The 14,415-nt window shown below is 52.3% G+C and overlaps 1 protein-coding gene across 6 annotated transcripts; it reads right to left on the bottom strand.

Moving 5' to 3' along the window:
* Positions 1 to 10,710: 10,710 nt before the first annotated feature.
* LOC136461688 (thioredoxin H4-1-like) lies at positions 10,711 to 14,224 on the bottom strand. 6 transcript variants are annotated; one of them, XM_066460983.1, is made up of 5 exons: positions 14,051 to 14,224; positions 12,822 to 12,891; positions 11,980 to 12,093; positions 11,419 to 11,541; positions 10,711 to 11,085 (listed from the first exon to the last, which is right to left on the bottom strand). In XM_066460983.1, exons 2-5 carry the CDS (start codon positions 12,864 to 12,866, stop codon positions 10,915 to 10,917), a joined length of 453 nt encoding a protein of 150 aa, XP_066317080.1. In that variant the 5' UTR covers positions 12,867 to 12,891; positions 14,051 to 14,224; the 3' UTR covers positions 10,711 to 10,914. The 6 variants fall into 6 exon arrangements, with proteins under 6 accessions (XP_066317080.1, XP_066317081.1, XP_066317079.1 ...); XM_066460984.1 differs by having other exon boundaries at positions 12,822 to 12,882; XM_066460982.1 differs by having other exon boundaries at positions 12,822 to 12,924; positions 14,051 to 14,223.
* Between the last annotated feature and the right edge of the window lie 191 nt (positions 14,225 to 14,415).

Raw genomic sequence — 14,415 nt, 5'->3', positions numbered from 1 at the left:
TCGCTCAACCCTGTTCTGTTTTCTGTGGTGCAGAGTCAGAGGCGGAGGTTACCCGGGCAGCCGAGGCTTCTAGCGCGGTGCAGACGGTGCTCGAGACCGAGATCGGGGAGCACGAGGCACTAAAGAGTGCCACCCATGCCGCCTGCAAGGCCCTAGTGGTCGAGGGGGTTCAGTCAGGCAGCTCCCTTGGGAGCCGTCTGATTGCGCTGAGCGGTCAAGTGCGTGAGCAGCTTCGAGGAGCACTGCATACGGGCGTTAAGCGCGCATTGACCGTCATCGCCTCGCACTACGTTGGTGTCGACCTTCAAGCCATCAGTAATGGCTACGTCTTGCCCGATGATGACGACGGGGCCAACGAGGTGGTGACAAAGCTGTTGGAAGCGGCGGAAGGCCCTAGCACCGCGCTGGCAACGTTGTTTGAAGAGGAGATGGTCCCTCCCCTACCATCTGCCGATGCCGGAGGTGCTGAGCCTTGACCTAGGCCCAAACAGCCATGTAAATAGAGTAGGGATTAACTATGTATCGTAACGTTTGTGGCCGTGGAGGCCTTTCTTTGGAAGTATTCATGTTTCTTTAATCATTTGTCTTGTATTTCTGAGCCTTTGCCCTCTTGTTGTCTCTTATCTGATTTCTTTGCAAAAAAACCTCTTTGGAGCCTAAGCCGTCCCCTGGGCGAAAGGTGGTGAGGGAGCGCCGTAGCCCGGAGGCTTAGGCCGTCTCGCGACTCAACCAGCCTTCTGGCCCTGAGACAGGCTTTTGGTCCTTGGGTTTTTCGCAACCGATTTGTTAGAGCGTGCTCGAGGGTTTGGCGTAGGAATTTTTTTGAAAAAATGACTAAAAAATGGCGCGTGGGACTTTAAGGGGAATCCCCCATCTAGCCCCTGAGGGAGATTCGGTTCTACGGAGGCAGAGCCGAGTCTCCCTTATAGTGCCGAGACCAACGATAGGCTCAGGGAATTTCTTGAAAAATTAGAACAACTAAAAAGCGGGTTTCAATTGTATTTCGAGAAACAATATATACAATGCTTGGAATTTTAAGGATAAAAGCGACGTAGCTGTTCTATGTTCCAAGCGTTGGTGAAGATTTCACCCTTTTCATTGGCTAGCTTGTAGGTCCCGGGCTTCAGCACTTGGGCGATGATGTACGGTCCTTCCCATGGCGGGGTCAGCTTGTGGCGGCCCTTGTTGCTCTGTGCTAGCCTCAACACTAGGTCGCCTACCTTCAAGTCTCAGCCTCGAACGCGCCGGGCCTGATAGCGCCGTAGGGTCTGCTGGTATTTAGCTGAGTGTAGCAGCGCAACGTCTCAGGCTTCCTCCAGTTGGTCGAGGGCGTCCTCTCGGGTGGTGCGGTTGCTTCGTTCATTATAGGCTTGTAGCCTTGGGGAGTCACATTCCAAGTCAGTGGGAAGGATGGCCTCGGCCCCATAGACCAGGAAGAAAGGCGTGAACCCCGTGGCTCGGCTTGGGGTGTTCCTTAGGCTCCAGATGACCGATGGGAGTTCGGCGAGCCATTTCTTGCCAAACTTCTTCAACTGGTTGTAAATTCTTGGCTTGAGGCCTTGTAGGATCATGTCGTTGGCATGTTCTACTTGGCCATTGGTCCTTGGGTGTCCTACGGCTGACCAGGCCACACAGATGTGGTGGTCGTCGCAAAACGTCAAGAATTTTTTGCCGATGAACTGTCTCTCATTGTCGGTGATAATGGTATTAGGGACCCCAAACCTGTGGATAATGTCAGTGAAGAACAGCACTACTTGCTTGGATTTGATTCGATTGATCGGATGAGCCTCGATCCATTTGGAGAACTTGTCGATTGATACTAGTAGATGGGTGTAGCCCTCGGGGGCTTTTTGCAGAGGACCAACCATGTCGAGCCCCCATACGGCGAACGACCATGTGATGGGGATGGTTTGGAGGGCCAGGGCCAGGAGATGTATCTGTCGAGCATAGTATTGACATCCTTCGCAGGAGCGTACTAGCTTGGTGGCGTCGGCGACCGCCGTCGGCTAGTAGAACCCTTGGCGGAAAGCATTTCCTACGAGCGTCCGAGGCACCGCATGGTGCCGGCAGGCCCCTGCGTGCAAGTCCTAAAGCAGGGCTCGGCCTACCTCGGCGGTGATGCATCGTTGGAGGACATCGGAGGGACTTTGCCTGTACAATTCATCATTGTAGAGGATGTAAGTCTTGGCTTGGCGCGCAAGCCGTCGGGCTTTGGTCCTATCACTAGGAAGCTCCCCCCGATCAAGCCAATCGAGGAACGGGATTCGCCAATCCACATCCTGGTTGGTCTGTAGAGGCTCGGTGTTGACTTCCATGACCTCAGGCTTGGTCAAGGGGGTTTCGGCAGTAGAGGGGGCATCGAGCCCCGCCGCGGATTCCACAGGTGGGCCCTCCTCTGTTACCAAGGTGTAGTCAATGGAAGGTTTGTGGAGGTCCCTGGCAAAGATGTTCGGGGGGACCGGGGCCCGTGCTGAGGCCATCTTTGCCAGTTCGTTGGCGGCCTCATTGTACTTCCGCGCGATGTGGTTTAGTTCGAGACCGTCGAACTTGTCTTCTAGGCGACGTACCCACTTGCAGTAAGCCTCCATTTTGGGGTTGAGGCAATTGACTCCTTCATGACTTGATCGACGATGAGCTGCGAGTCACCCCGAATGTCGAGACGCCATACCCCAAGTTCGAGGGCAACTTGCAGGCCATTGACGAGGGCCTCATACTTGGCCACGTTGTTGGAGGCGGCGAAGTGGAGCCGCACCATGTAGCGCATGTGTACTTCAAGGGGCGAGACGAAGAGGAGACCCACGCCTGCCCTGGTCTTCATCAGAGACCCGTCAAAGTACATGGTCCAACATTCTATCTGGACTTGAGCAGGTGGTAATTGGGTGTCGGTCCACTCAGCCACAAAATCGGCCAAGACCTGAGACTTAATCGCTTTCCGAGGCGCAAAAGTCAAGGCTTCCCCCATAAGCTCGACGGCCCACTTGGCGATCCTGCCTAAGGCCTCCCGATTATGGACTATCTCTCCCAAGGGGAAAGATGATACCACAGTCACTGGGTGAGACTCGAAGTAGTGACGCAGCTTGCGCCGGGCCAGGACTACGGCATAGACCAGCTTCTGTATGTGGGGGTAACATGTTTTGGTCTCGGAGAGCACTTCACTGATGAAGTAAACAGGTCGTTGGGTGGGTAGAGCATGCCCCTCTTCCTACCTTTCTACTACTACAACAGCGCTGACCACTTGGGTCGTTGCGGCGACGTAGAGTAGTAGGGCCTCGTCCCTGGCCGGGGGTACCAGGATGGGAGGATTTGTGAGCAGTGCTTTGAGCCTGTTGAGGGCTTCTTCAGCCTTGGGGGTCTAGAAAAAGCGTTTGGATTTTCTCAAAAGGCGATACAGAGGCAAGCCCTTTTCACCGAGGCGTGAGATGAAGCAGCTCAGGGTCGCGAGACATCCCATGACCCTCTACACTCCCTTGAGGTCTCTAATTGGTCCCATGCTGGCTATGGCCGAGACCTTCTCTGGGTTGGCTTCGATGCCACGCTCTGAGACTATGAATCCCAAGAGCATGCCTCGGGGGACCCCGAACACACACTTCTCGAGATTGAGCTTGATGCCATTCTCTCTAAGGCATTTGAAGGCTATCTTTAAGTCGTTGATGAGATCCTCAGCCTTTCTGGACTTGACCACGATGTCGTCCACATAGGCCTTGATGGTTCGCTCAATGTAGTTGCCAAAGACCTGGGTCATGCACCACTGGTATGTGGCCCCCGTGTTTCTGAGGCCGAAAGGCATTGTCACGTAGCAGTACATGTCGAATAGGGTGATGAAAGAAGTCACAAGCTGGTCGGTCTCTTTCATCTTGATTTGATGGTAGCCAGAATATGCGTCAAGGAAAGACAGGGTCTCGCACCCTGCAGTAGAATCAACGATCTAATCGATTCGGGGCAATGGGAAGGAGACTTTTGGACAGGCTTTATTCAAACTGGTGTAGTCTACACACATCCTCCATTTCCCATTTTTCTTCCTAACTAACACGGGGTTAGCCAACCACTCTAGGTGGGACACCTCCTTGATGAACCCGGCTGCCAAGAGTTTCTGCACCTCCTCGCCGATAGCCCTACGCTTTTCCTCGTTGAATCGGCGTAGGCGCTGCTTCACCGGTCTAGAGCCGGTTCAGACGTCCAAGGCGTGCTCGGCGACCTCCCTCGGTATGCCCGGCATGTCTGAGGGACTCCATGCGAACATGTCGACATTCGCACGGAGGAAGTCGACGAGCACGACCTCCTATTTGATGTCGAGGGTGGCGCTGATCCTCAGTGCCCGGTCGTCGGGGTAGGCGGGGTCGACCGGGACAAGCTTGATGGCCTCTGCGGGCTCGAACGCCCCTGCACGACGCTTGGAGCTAGGCACCTCGCCGCTGAGTTGGTCGAGGTTAGCGATGAGGGTCTCGGCCTCCATGAGAGCCTCGGCGTACTTGATGCACTCGACATCGCAGTCGTATGCATGTTCATACGTGGACTCAATCGTGATGATACCGCTGGGGCCTGGCATCTTGAGCTTGAGGTAGGTATAGTTGGGGACCGCCATGAACTTGGCGTAGCACGGCCACCCTAGGATGGTGTGGTAGGTTCCCCTGAACCCGACCACCTCAAAGGTAGGAACCTCCTTACGGTAGTTGGAGGGGGTGCCGAAGCAGACAGGAAGGTTGATGCGCTTGAGGGGTCGCGTGTGTTTCCCTGGCATGATGCCGTGGAAAGGTGTGGCATCGCCTCGGAGCCTCGACTGGTCGATCTCCAAGAGCTCCAGGGTGTTGGCATAGAGGATATTGAGGCCGCTGCCTCCGTCCATCAACACCTTGGTGAGTCGGGTGTTGTCGATGATCGGGTCGACAATAAGTGGGTACTGCCCGGGATTCGAAACATGGTTGGGGTGGTCATCTCGATCAAAGGTGATCGCCTCCCAAGACTAGTCGAGGTACCGAGGAGTGGCCACCCTGACCGAGAAGACCTCTCGGCGTTCCCTCTTTTGTTGCCGCGCCGTAAGGCACGCCAAGGGTCCGTCGAAGATCATGAAGGCGTTGTGTACCTCGGGGAACCCGTCGTCCTTATCGTCGTCCCGGTCGTCGACGCCCTTCTGCTTGGGGTCGTCGTCGGGGAGCCCAAGCCTGGCGTAGTAACGTCGCAGCATGGAGCAATCCTTGAGGGCGTGCTTTACTAGGCCTTGGTGGTAAGGGCAGGGTTTCTTAAGCATGTCGTCGAAAGGCCTGGGGCCTCGGGGATTCTTGCGTTCTGCGGCCGCGACCAGATCGGCCTCGAGGACAGCCTGCTTCCCCTAGCGATCCTTCTTCTTTTCTTTTGGGGAGGCGGGGAACCGAGGCCCCGGGGGCCTAATCTATCCGCTTCCCCTTGGTGTCGTTCTCAGGGAAGATGGTCCCTATAGCCTCTTCTCCTGAGGCGAAGTTGGTGGCAATGTCAAGGAGCGCGGCAGCCGAGCGCGGCACGTTCCGGCCTAATTCTCGGACCAAGTCTTGGCAGGTGGTGCCAGAGAGAAAAGCCTGGACGATCTTTGAGTCGCCGACGCTGGGCAACTCGGTACATTGTTTAGAGAAGCGCCGGATGAAGTCTCGGAGAGACTCATCTGGTTTCTGGCGACAGCTCTTAAGGTCCCAGGAGTTTCTAGGGCACACGTATGTGCCCTAGAAATTCCCGACGAAGATCTGAACCAAGTCACGCTAGTCGTGGATCTGAGAGGGAGGAAGGTGCTCAAGCCAAGCTCACGCCAAGTCTAACAAGAGCAGGGGAGGTTGCGGATGATGAGCAGGTCATCATCCGCGCCACCTAGCTAACAAGTCAGGCGGTAATCAATGAGCCAGTGCTCGAGGTTGGTCTCACCGCTATACTTTGTGAGGTTGGCTGGCTGGCGAAACCGGGCTAGAAACTGAGCGTTGCGGATGGCTCTACTGAAGACTCAGGGGCCAGGTGGTTCAAGAGAAGGATTGCGGTCTTCCTCACTGTCATAACGGCCGCCCTGATGCGGATGGTAGCCTTGGGCGGGCCCCTCACTGTCGTGGCGTCGTCGTCGGCCGACCACCTCGTGGTCACCCTGTGCCTCTCGTCGGTTATCGAGGCGGTCGTGGACCGGGGGGACCCTATTGATTGCCGGCACCCGAGCGGGCTCGGGACGAACCGTGGCCTCCCTATTCTGTTGGTGTGGTGCTGAGGGGAGGTCCGAGGTGGCTCCGCGCCACCGAGAGGCGAAACTCTCTGTCTGCTGCACTGCGGTGGTCTTGAGGAGATCCTGGAGCTTGCCGCGAACCCGTCGTCCTTCCATGGTGGAGGGCTCGGGCATCGCGTGCACTAGCATTGCTGCAGCCACAACATTCTAGCTAGCACGATTGAAGATTGGGGGACGATCATCCCCTTCGTCGTCGTTGATGCGGTGGTGCACGTTGTGAGCCTGTCGCCGGGCTCCTCTGCCATCACCGTGGCCTTGCTGCTCCTACTCGAGAGTGGTTTGGAGCTGTTGTAGAAGGAGTTGATCTTGCTCAACCTTGGCCTGAAGCTCACAGAGCTGCTCTAGGTCCGGGCGGCCGGGGGGATAATGCGCGAAGGCGTAGCATCGCCCGTTCCGTGATGAAGCGGAGTGCGGTTGTCCACCCCCTCATGTTCGTCGTCCGTGCTTGGCATCCCAAGTTCGACGTGGAAGCACTCATGAGTGGGATCCTAAGTACCTTCATCGTCGGAATCAGAATAGCCAAAGCAATAGTCACTTGCGGCCAAGAAGCGGCGCATGGTTTCACGGTCGTGGAGATCGGAGAAATCCGCTCCGGCCCATGCCACGTCCTCTTCCGAGGAGTCGACGTGGGTGTGGGTTGATGTGGTGGTGTCGAAGTCGAAGGCGAAGCGCTGGCGGTGCTCCGAGAGATCCGTGTGAGCGGAAGCGTAGGCGTAAGCATAAGAGGCAGTGACATTTCTCAACCCGAAGGGGTATGGAGATAGCGCCGTCGTCGGGCTCTACTTCACCGGAGTTGGTTCCTCAGAGAGTGGTGGAGCGAAGCTTGATATCGGGGCATCGTCAGATGCCACCGGCGTTTTTCCCTTGTCTAGGCTCAGGCTGGACAGGTCCCCAACCAGGGACCTTGCGCCAACAGCTGGTCGTGGGATATTGTCGGGGAGCGGCGAGTCGCCCTGGGTTCACGTGGCATCGAGGTGATCCTGTTCGCGTTGTGGCTAGCGAGCGCGGCGAGAGCGGCCGCCTGGGCACTGCCTGCGCCTGGGCCGCCGGTGTGTGACGTTGTCGTCGACAGGCGGGGTTCGGGGCGTGAGGAGTACCATGTCGTACTCGTGTCCTAGAGACATGAACTCTAGGTTCCCAAACCAGACCACCGTGCCAAGACACAGTGGTCGTACGGGGTCTGCCATCCGAAACTTATTGGGACGACGAAGCTGACACGTAGATTTCCCTACCTGGCGCGCCAACTGTCGATGTTTTAGACCGGGGGATCCTCAACCAACTAGTGAATTTGTTCTACGTGTTCCTGATTTCAGATGGTGATGCAAAGAGACACAAGGCTTATACTGGTTCGGGCAATTCGTGCCCTACGTCCAGTCTGAGAGATTGATCTTGTATTCCTTGCACCGAAGTGCTTGTAGTAGGGGGTTACAAGCTAGGTGAGAGAGGGAGCCAGTCCCAGGCCTCGGTGGGGAGTGATGTGGGCTGCTTGAGACGTTGCTCTCAAGCGGCAGGGTAGTGCGCGTGTTACAGAGTGTTGCCCTTTTTGAGAACCTGTCTCCTCTCCCCCCTAAATGGCCCAAGTCCTTTCCTTTTATAGTTGAACGGAGGACAAGGGCAATACATATGCTTACTATACAACGTCGTGTGAACAGAGACGGCGTGTCCAAGCCCTGTAGCCTGTTCCGGTGGCGGCGTGGTCGTCGGAGTGGTCCGTCCTTAGAGCGTTGGGGCGACGTGCTGGTCACATCCAATCCTGTGCGTCATGGGAGCTCTAGGGCTGCCTCGGAGCGGGTGCGGCGGTTAGCGTGCGGGTCGCTGTGGACTGACTGCGCGCGCGGCCGAGGCTTGGTTGGTGCCGAGGCCGAACCGCGGTGGGGGGTCTCGGTAGACGTGAATCCCAAGATAGCCGAGACCCTGGCGTAGAGTGCCGAGGCCTGGGGGGAGCGGTCGACCTGGTACACTGGTTCGGGGGTGATGACGATCCGGACCAGTTCTCCCATGCTGTGTTGTCTTCGGGGCAGGAGTTACGGGGCACAGTGTAGTGCGGGCGCTGATCGTGGGCATAGTGCCAGAACACAGTGGCCGGTAATCTCCGCCATGCCCTGTCTCAGCCGGTATAGCGCTGATGCGACTTCTTGTCCCGTCGGCCTCTCTACGGTGTCGAGCCGTCGTCCAGCTGAGATTGCAGGAGTGGTTGACGCATTAATGGGACGCGACATGCTGTCGGGAAGACCGATCGAGGCGGGAGCGACGGGTTGTTGTCAAGCCAGCCTCGAGCGATACAGAGGATAGCAGTCTCATCCGAGGCTGTACGCACGGGGCCTCGGGCGAGTCGGAGATTGAGCTCCTTGCCGAGGCCTCCCGTGAGAGGCCTCGCGCGAAGCGGTGATTGCGTCAGGGCGCCGAGACCTCCTGTGCGAGGCTTGAGGCGAGGCGGAGAGCCTGGTGGGCTCGGACGGGGCGGGTGATGAGACCATGGCTTACCCTCTAGCTTTGTTGTTGATGGGATTTAAGTGACCCTTTTGGTGTACGGTTAGGGTACCCCGTTTCATGGTACCCGACAATACCTTTTTCCTGCAAAAAAATTTTAGATACATCAAGTTTTCACATATATGATTCTTTATTAAACATACTTTATTAGTGTTATATACATTGAAGTATCTGAGATTTTTTTAGAAGAAAAAACAGATGATTAAATTTGTTACAGTAAAAAATTGTTGATATTGTTGATAAGTAAACACAAACGGAGACAAGTACATCTACACGGTCCGTGGCCCTTCAAGTTGCTATAGCCTCGTCACTGGCTGCTGCGATGCGAACGACGACGATGCACTGCCCGTGCCCGTGCTCGAAAATCCCAAGGCAACAGAGAAGCGTCAAGCGTCGGCCGTGCGTTAGGTTCGTCTGCGGTTTCTCTCGTCCGGCACCGGCTCGGCGGCTCCATGCTTCCGTAGGGCTAGGAGGGCAGGGTACAGCCGTACAGCTGCTCTGCTGCAAGTCGGCAGTTCATTTTCATTCGTTCGTGGATAAAGCGAGCATGCGCCCTCCCAGTTGGAAATTGTCACAAGCGTCCAAGGGAAGGCACAGCCGCACAGGAGGCCAGGGCACGGGCCACGCGAACGACCGACGTGTTGCGGCGGACTTGCAGTTGCGGCCGCGTGGTGGGCGACAGCGCTACGACTACGGGTGTGCTAGTAGTAGTAGTAGGTCCACGTCCAGACCCAGCGTTGCGTTCAGCGTTCATCACGTAGCCGGTTTCATACAAGGGTGTTTGGTTAGTCGTCGTTCGGATGTTTGACAGAAGTATAAAATATAGACTAATTACGAAACTAATGGTATAGTTTACGATTAATTTGCAAGATGAATCTTTTAAGCCTAATTAGCCTATAATTTGACAATGTTTTGCTTCAGTAAACATATGTTAATGATATATTAATTAGGCTTAAAAAATTCATCTAGTGGAGTACTGACGGATTATGTAATTTGTTTTTTATTAGTATCCGAATACCCCATGCAATATCCTGTCAACACACCTCCTAAATTTTAGTAGCTAGATCTAAATACCCCCTAAAGCCTTCCTCATGCTACACTCTAGTCATCCTACTCACAGAGCTGTAGGGTCTTTTCGGCTAGTATTAAAGCTGATTGATAAATTGACTGAAACTATTTTATTGTGAAAAAAAATACTTTAGATTTTAATCGATAAGCTGACTGATAAGTTCAAGCAACACCCTCCAGGTTTCTGCTCCTGCTCCTGCACGCGCAGCGGTGGCGCGGTGCAGATTGGCCCACGTGTTGTTCCTCTTGCGACGCATACGTACGTTGGGTACTTTGGGCTCGATGGTTGGAGCAGTTGGAAAGAAAAGAAAAAAAAGTAGAGCTGGGTTCCGACGGTCCGTCAATTTTCCGTCCTCACCAAATGTCCAAAACTAATAACACGCGGCACACGACGCCCCTCGCCCCTCGCCCCTCGCCCCTCGCCCCTCGCGTATCTGGATATGACTCGTGTCAAACGACTCAAACGTCACACAGGCAGAGTCAAACCGAAAACTTTGCACGCGACTGGCTGCAAGGTCTCTTTATAGGCCCGTTATTATCTCTACACTACACTACACCGGCCCACTAAGGCCCCGTTTAGTTCCGAAATTTTTTTAGCTTTTGACTATTGTAACACTTTCGTTTTTATTTGGTAAAAATTATCTAATTATGGACTATTTAGGCTTAAAAAATTTGTCTTACGATTTCTCTACTAACTGTGTAATTAGTTTTTTTTCGTCTATATTTAGTACTCCATGCATGTGCCGTAAAATTTAATGTGACAGAGAATCTTGAAAATTTTTTGTTTTTTGCTTGGAACTAAACGGGGCCTAAACTCCTTCCTTGCTTCTCGGCGTCCGTGGCAACCAGCATGTCACGCACTCTCATGCAGCATCTCCATCACAATCTGAAATGGCACTTCACGATACTCACGGGCTTGCCAGTTGCTACCACAGAAAACTAAAATACCATTACCGGAGAACTGTACAGTCAGCAGTCAGCACATGGCAGAAGAGGCATCACACAGAACCGCCGCCGACAGACGCATGCGCGCGGTGACGAAACGAAACACGCAGGAACAGGGATGTAGCAATATACAGGGGTCAGGTCAACGAGGCCGGTCTTTGCCTACACAGCTACACTACACTCTACACTGTCTTGCTGCCTGCCGCGTCAGCCTGTGACGAAGCGCCGGCGACGGCGGCGACTTTCTTCTCCAGCTCAGGCTTGTTGGCGCCGACCAGCTTGTCCACCTGCTGCCCATTCTTGAGGAAGAAGAACGTCGGGGTCGCGCGGATGTCCCACGACGAGCTGAACTCCTGTGGCAGCAAATTGAGGAAGGGTCAGTTGATGTATGTATGTAAAACGCAGTTTCTGATGATAAGCAAAACATTCGTTCTTTATTGGACATGTAGTTGTGTTTAGTAGAGCCTCTCAAGTCAGGACACCCTTGCAGCCCATATTAAAACCAACTATGGGCAGGCAGCTATGTTCATTTCATTTCAGAACAATCATCTTCTAGACATTCTAGTAGACATCAAACTATCGGCCCCAAAGTACTGAGTACATGTTTTATCTATCCATGGTAATTAGATATCCAGAGAGTTGAGACCACTTGCGTACGGATAAAGGTCTGAGAGAACATCGATTACCATTAACTCATCAACATCAATCGTCAAGAACATGAGCTGAGGGTATGTCTGTGACATTTCAGCATAAACAGGTGAAATGACACGGCATGGGCCGCACCAGGAAGCACTGAAGTTTGTAACCACCTACAAAAAAAACATCCATTAATGATTATTAGCTGTGCAAATCATATCAGAAAATTGAAGTGCAGCAGTTGTTCCTAAATCACATATTATGTGGGCCAACTCCATTTGTCAGTTTAGCCAAATTCTGAACAGTCAGGAGACCCAAAGACAAAAACAAGAATCACAATTAATTTTATTGTTATTATTATTATTATTGTTTGCACAAAATGGCAAACTAATGCAGACAGATTGAATATACTACTAGTATTGTTTTAAAAATTCGATATACCTTTTTCTAGCAATAAATAAAGAAAAATAAAGGTACTGAAAAGTAAGCTGGATAATATTAGTATAGCACGGAGCAAATGTACACACTAGCCTCAAGTGCCATGCTATACTGAACAAATGGTTCTCAGTTGCTAAAATTGCCGCGAGGCAGGAGCTGGTTGTACTACTCACAATTTTTCCATCCTTGTTGGCCTCGGCAATTTTCTGGTCCCAGTCCTCTTTGCTTGTGACAACATGAACATTGCCACCTCCAAAATCAATCTTGTCCTCGTCATCAGCGTGCTGCTGTCCGGGCAGAGAAACATGAGAAGCAAGCAGCAGAAACCACTTGGCAATTTCGCCCTGTTTGCTTGGCTTATAAGCAGTACTTTTTCAGTCAACTTCTCTCACAACAAATCAGCCAACGGTACTTTTAGTCATGGCTTATCAGCCAAGTGAACATGACATTAAAGCGACAGAATACCGTGTAGTACTATCCACAAACAAATGGCATAGTACTCCTTGATTAGGTAGGGTTGAGTGTGTTTTCTTAGGCCTTGATTAGTTCCTTCCTAAAAGTTTACACTCTATCTCATCAAATGTTTAGACACATGCATTAAGTATTAAATATAGACTAAAAAAATAACTAATTGCACAGATTACGACTACTTTGCGAGACGAATCTTTTAAGCCTAATTAGTCTATGATTTGACAATGTGGTGCTACAATAACACACGCATGGAGTATTAAATATAGACTAAAAAATAACTAATTACACAGATTGCGACTACTTTACGAGACGAATCTTTTAAGCCTAATTAGTCTATGATTTGACAATGTTGTGTTACAGTAACGCATGTGCTAATGATGGATTAATTAGCCTTGATAAATTCGTCTCGCGGGCTACCGCCGGATTCTGTAATTTGTTTTTTTATTAGTATCCGAACAACCCATATGACACTCCATGTAACATTTGATGTGACGTCCAAAACTTTACACCTAGATTTAAACAAGCCCTTAGCAAGGAAGCTGACCTTTGCAATGCAGCAGCAGCATCTCATCAGGCGCTTCAGTCCCATCCTCAATTGTCGGCACCTGGCAAAACTGCAAACTCCATCACTCTTACAAACACCGAGTCTGTGACAGAAAAAACAACGAAATGGACACAAATCACACAATGCCCTTGTTTAGTTACTCCAGAATCCAAATTTTGGTACTATGCAAAAAGAAGATTCCCCGTCACATTAAACTTGCGGTACATGCATGGAGTACTAAATGTTGACGAAATCAAAAACTAATTGCACAATTTGGTTGTACTTTACGAGACGAACGTTTTGAGCCTAATTAGTCAACGATTGGACAATTATTACCAAATACAAACGAATGCTTCAATGCACTACAGTACCTTGAATTTTTGGCGGCGGCAACTTTGAGGGCAAACTAAACGCGCCCAATATGTGGGCGCTGGTCACCAGTAGCAAAAGGCTGCTCAGGATACGGACGCAGAGAAGCCTCGGGGGCCTACTATGGCACGCGGAAGACATGGCCGGTTGGCTGGTGGGTTTCTGAATTGGTTTGGGCTGGCTGGTGCTGGTTTATTGTGAGAGAAAAATATTGTTGATTGGCTGATTTAGGCTGACTGGTGCTGATTTATTGTGAGAGAAAAATACTGTTGGCTGGCTGGTTTGGGCTGGCTGAAACCAGGCTGACGGTCCAGGCGTCCCGCACCTGACCTTGCATCATCTGCTGGTGATGAGAGGGGTCGTAATCGTAGAACTAACGTTCTGACCAACTATTTGACACACCAACCACAGAAAGATCCTTCGATCCTAGTTGGTGAGGTGGTAGAACCCGAATAGCTCCGACTTCAAGAGGCAAACAGCGCTCAAATTGTGTCGGGTGCTGCAGTGCAAGAAATTGTAATAGCCTCCAACATCCCATGTCAACAGTCTCAGTATTTCCGCCTTTCTTTTACTCTATTCTATTCTATTACTACTAATATAAACCGGACCACCAGAACATCAGTACAGTCCGACAGACGCTGCATCTAGTTCAGCCTCTGTTCACGGGATCGCGGAACTCTAACGAACTGGAAATCTGGAACCATTAATCCATCTATCTAGGAGCGCAAAGCATGGACGAATCCATGAGGTTTTTGCGCGAAGAAAAAGGAAACAGGACACAAGAAGGCGAGAACTGGGCGTGGAAGAGCAGATCGGTGGATCTGATCAGACTGGAGTCCGGAGAGGATTGAAGTCCTTACCTGGACGACCGGAATCGGAGAGGCGGATGAACTTGGCGCCGAAGGGAACGAGTGGGTGGAGAGTGGAGGGGAGACGGGGAGCCGCGCGCCGCCGGTGTTGTGGGGGAAAAGGGCAGCTGGCGACGAGGAATCTGCGGGGTCTAGACGTCTAGTACTAGAACAGTAACGGTGGATGGATGGATGATGCCAGTGCCAGCCAGCCAGTACAGGGGCTACAGGCAAAAGGTCTCACGAGACTTGACGTTCCTTGATCCTTCCGTGTGATGTGCAGCTCTGCTGACGTGGATAATTCGGGCAGCAATCGAGTCATCATGATGACGTGCTTCAAGAATCGCGCTGGAAGAAGTCACGGCCCCGTTCGCTTC

The sequence above is a fragment of the Miscanthus floridulus genome, chromosome 6 (assembly GCF_019320115.1).
Source record: "Miscanthus floridulus cultivar M001 chromosome 6, ASM1932011v1, whole genome shotgun sequence".
NCBI classification, from domain to species: Eukaryota; Viridiplantae; Streptophyta; class Magnoliopsida; order Poales; family Poaceae; genus Miscanthus; species Miscanthus floridulus.
The sequence above is the reverse complement of the archived record's forward strand: the minus strand, read 5'-3'. Positions and strand labels throughout refer to the sequence as shown.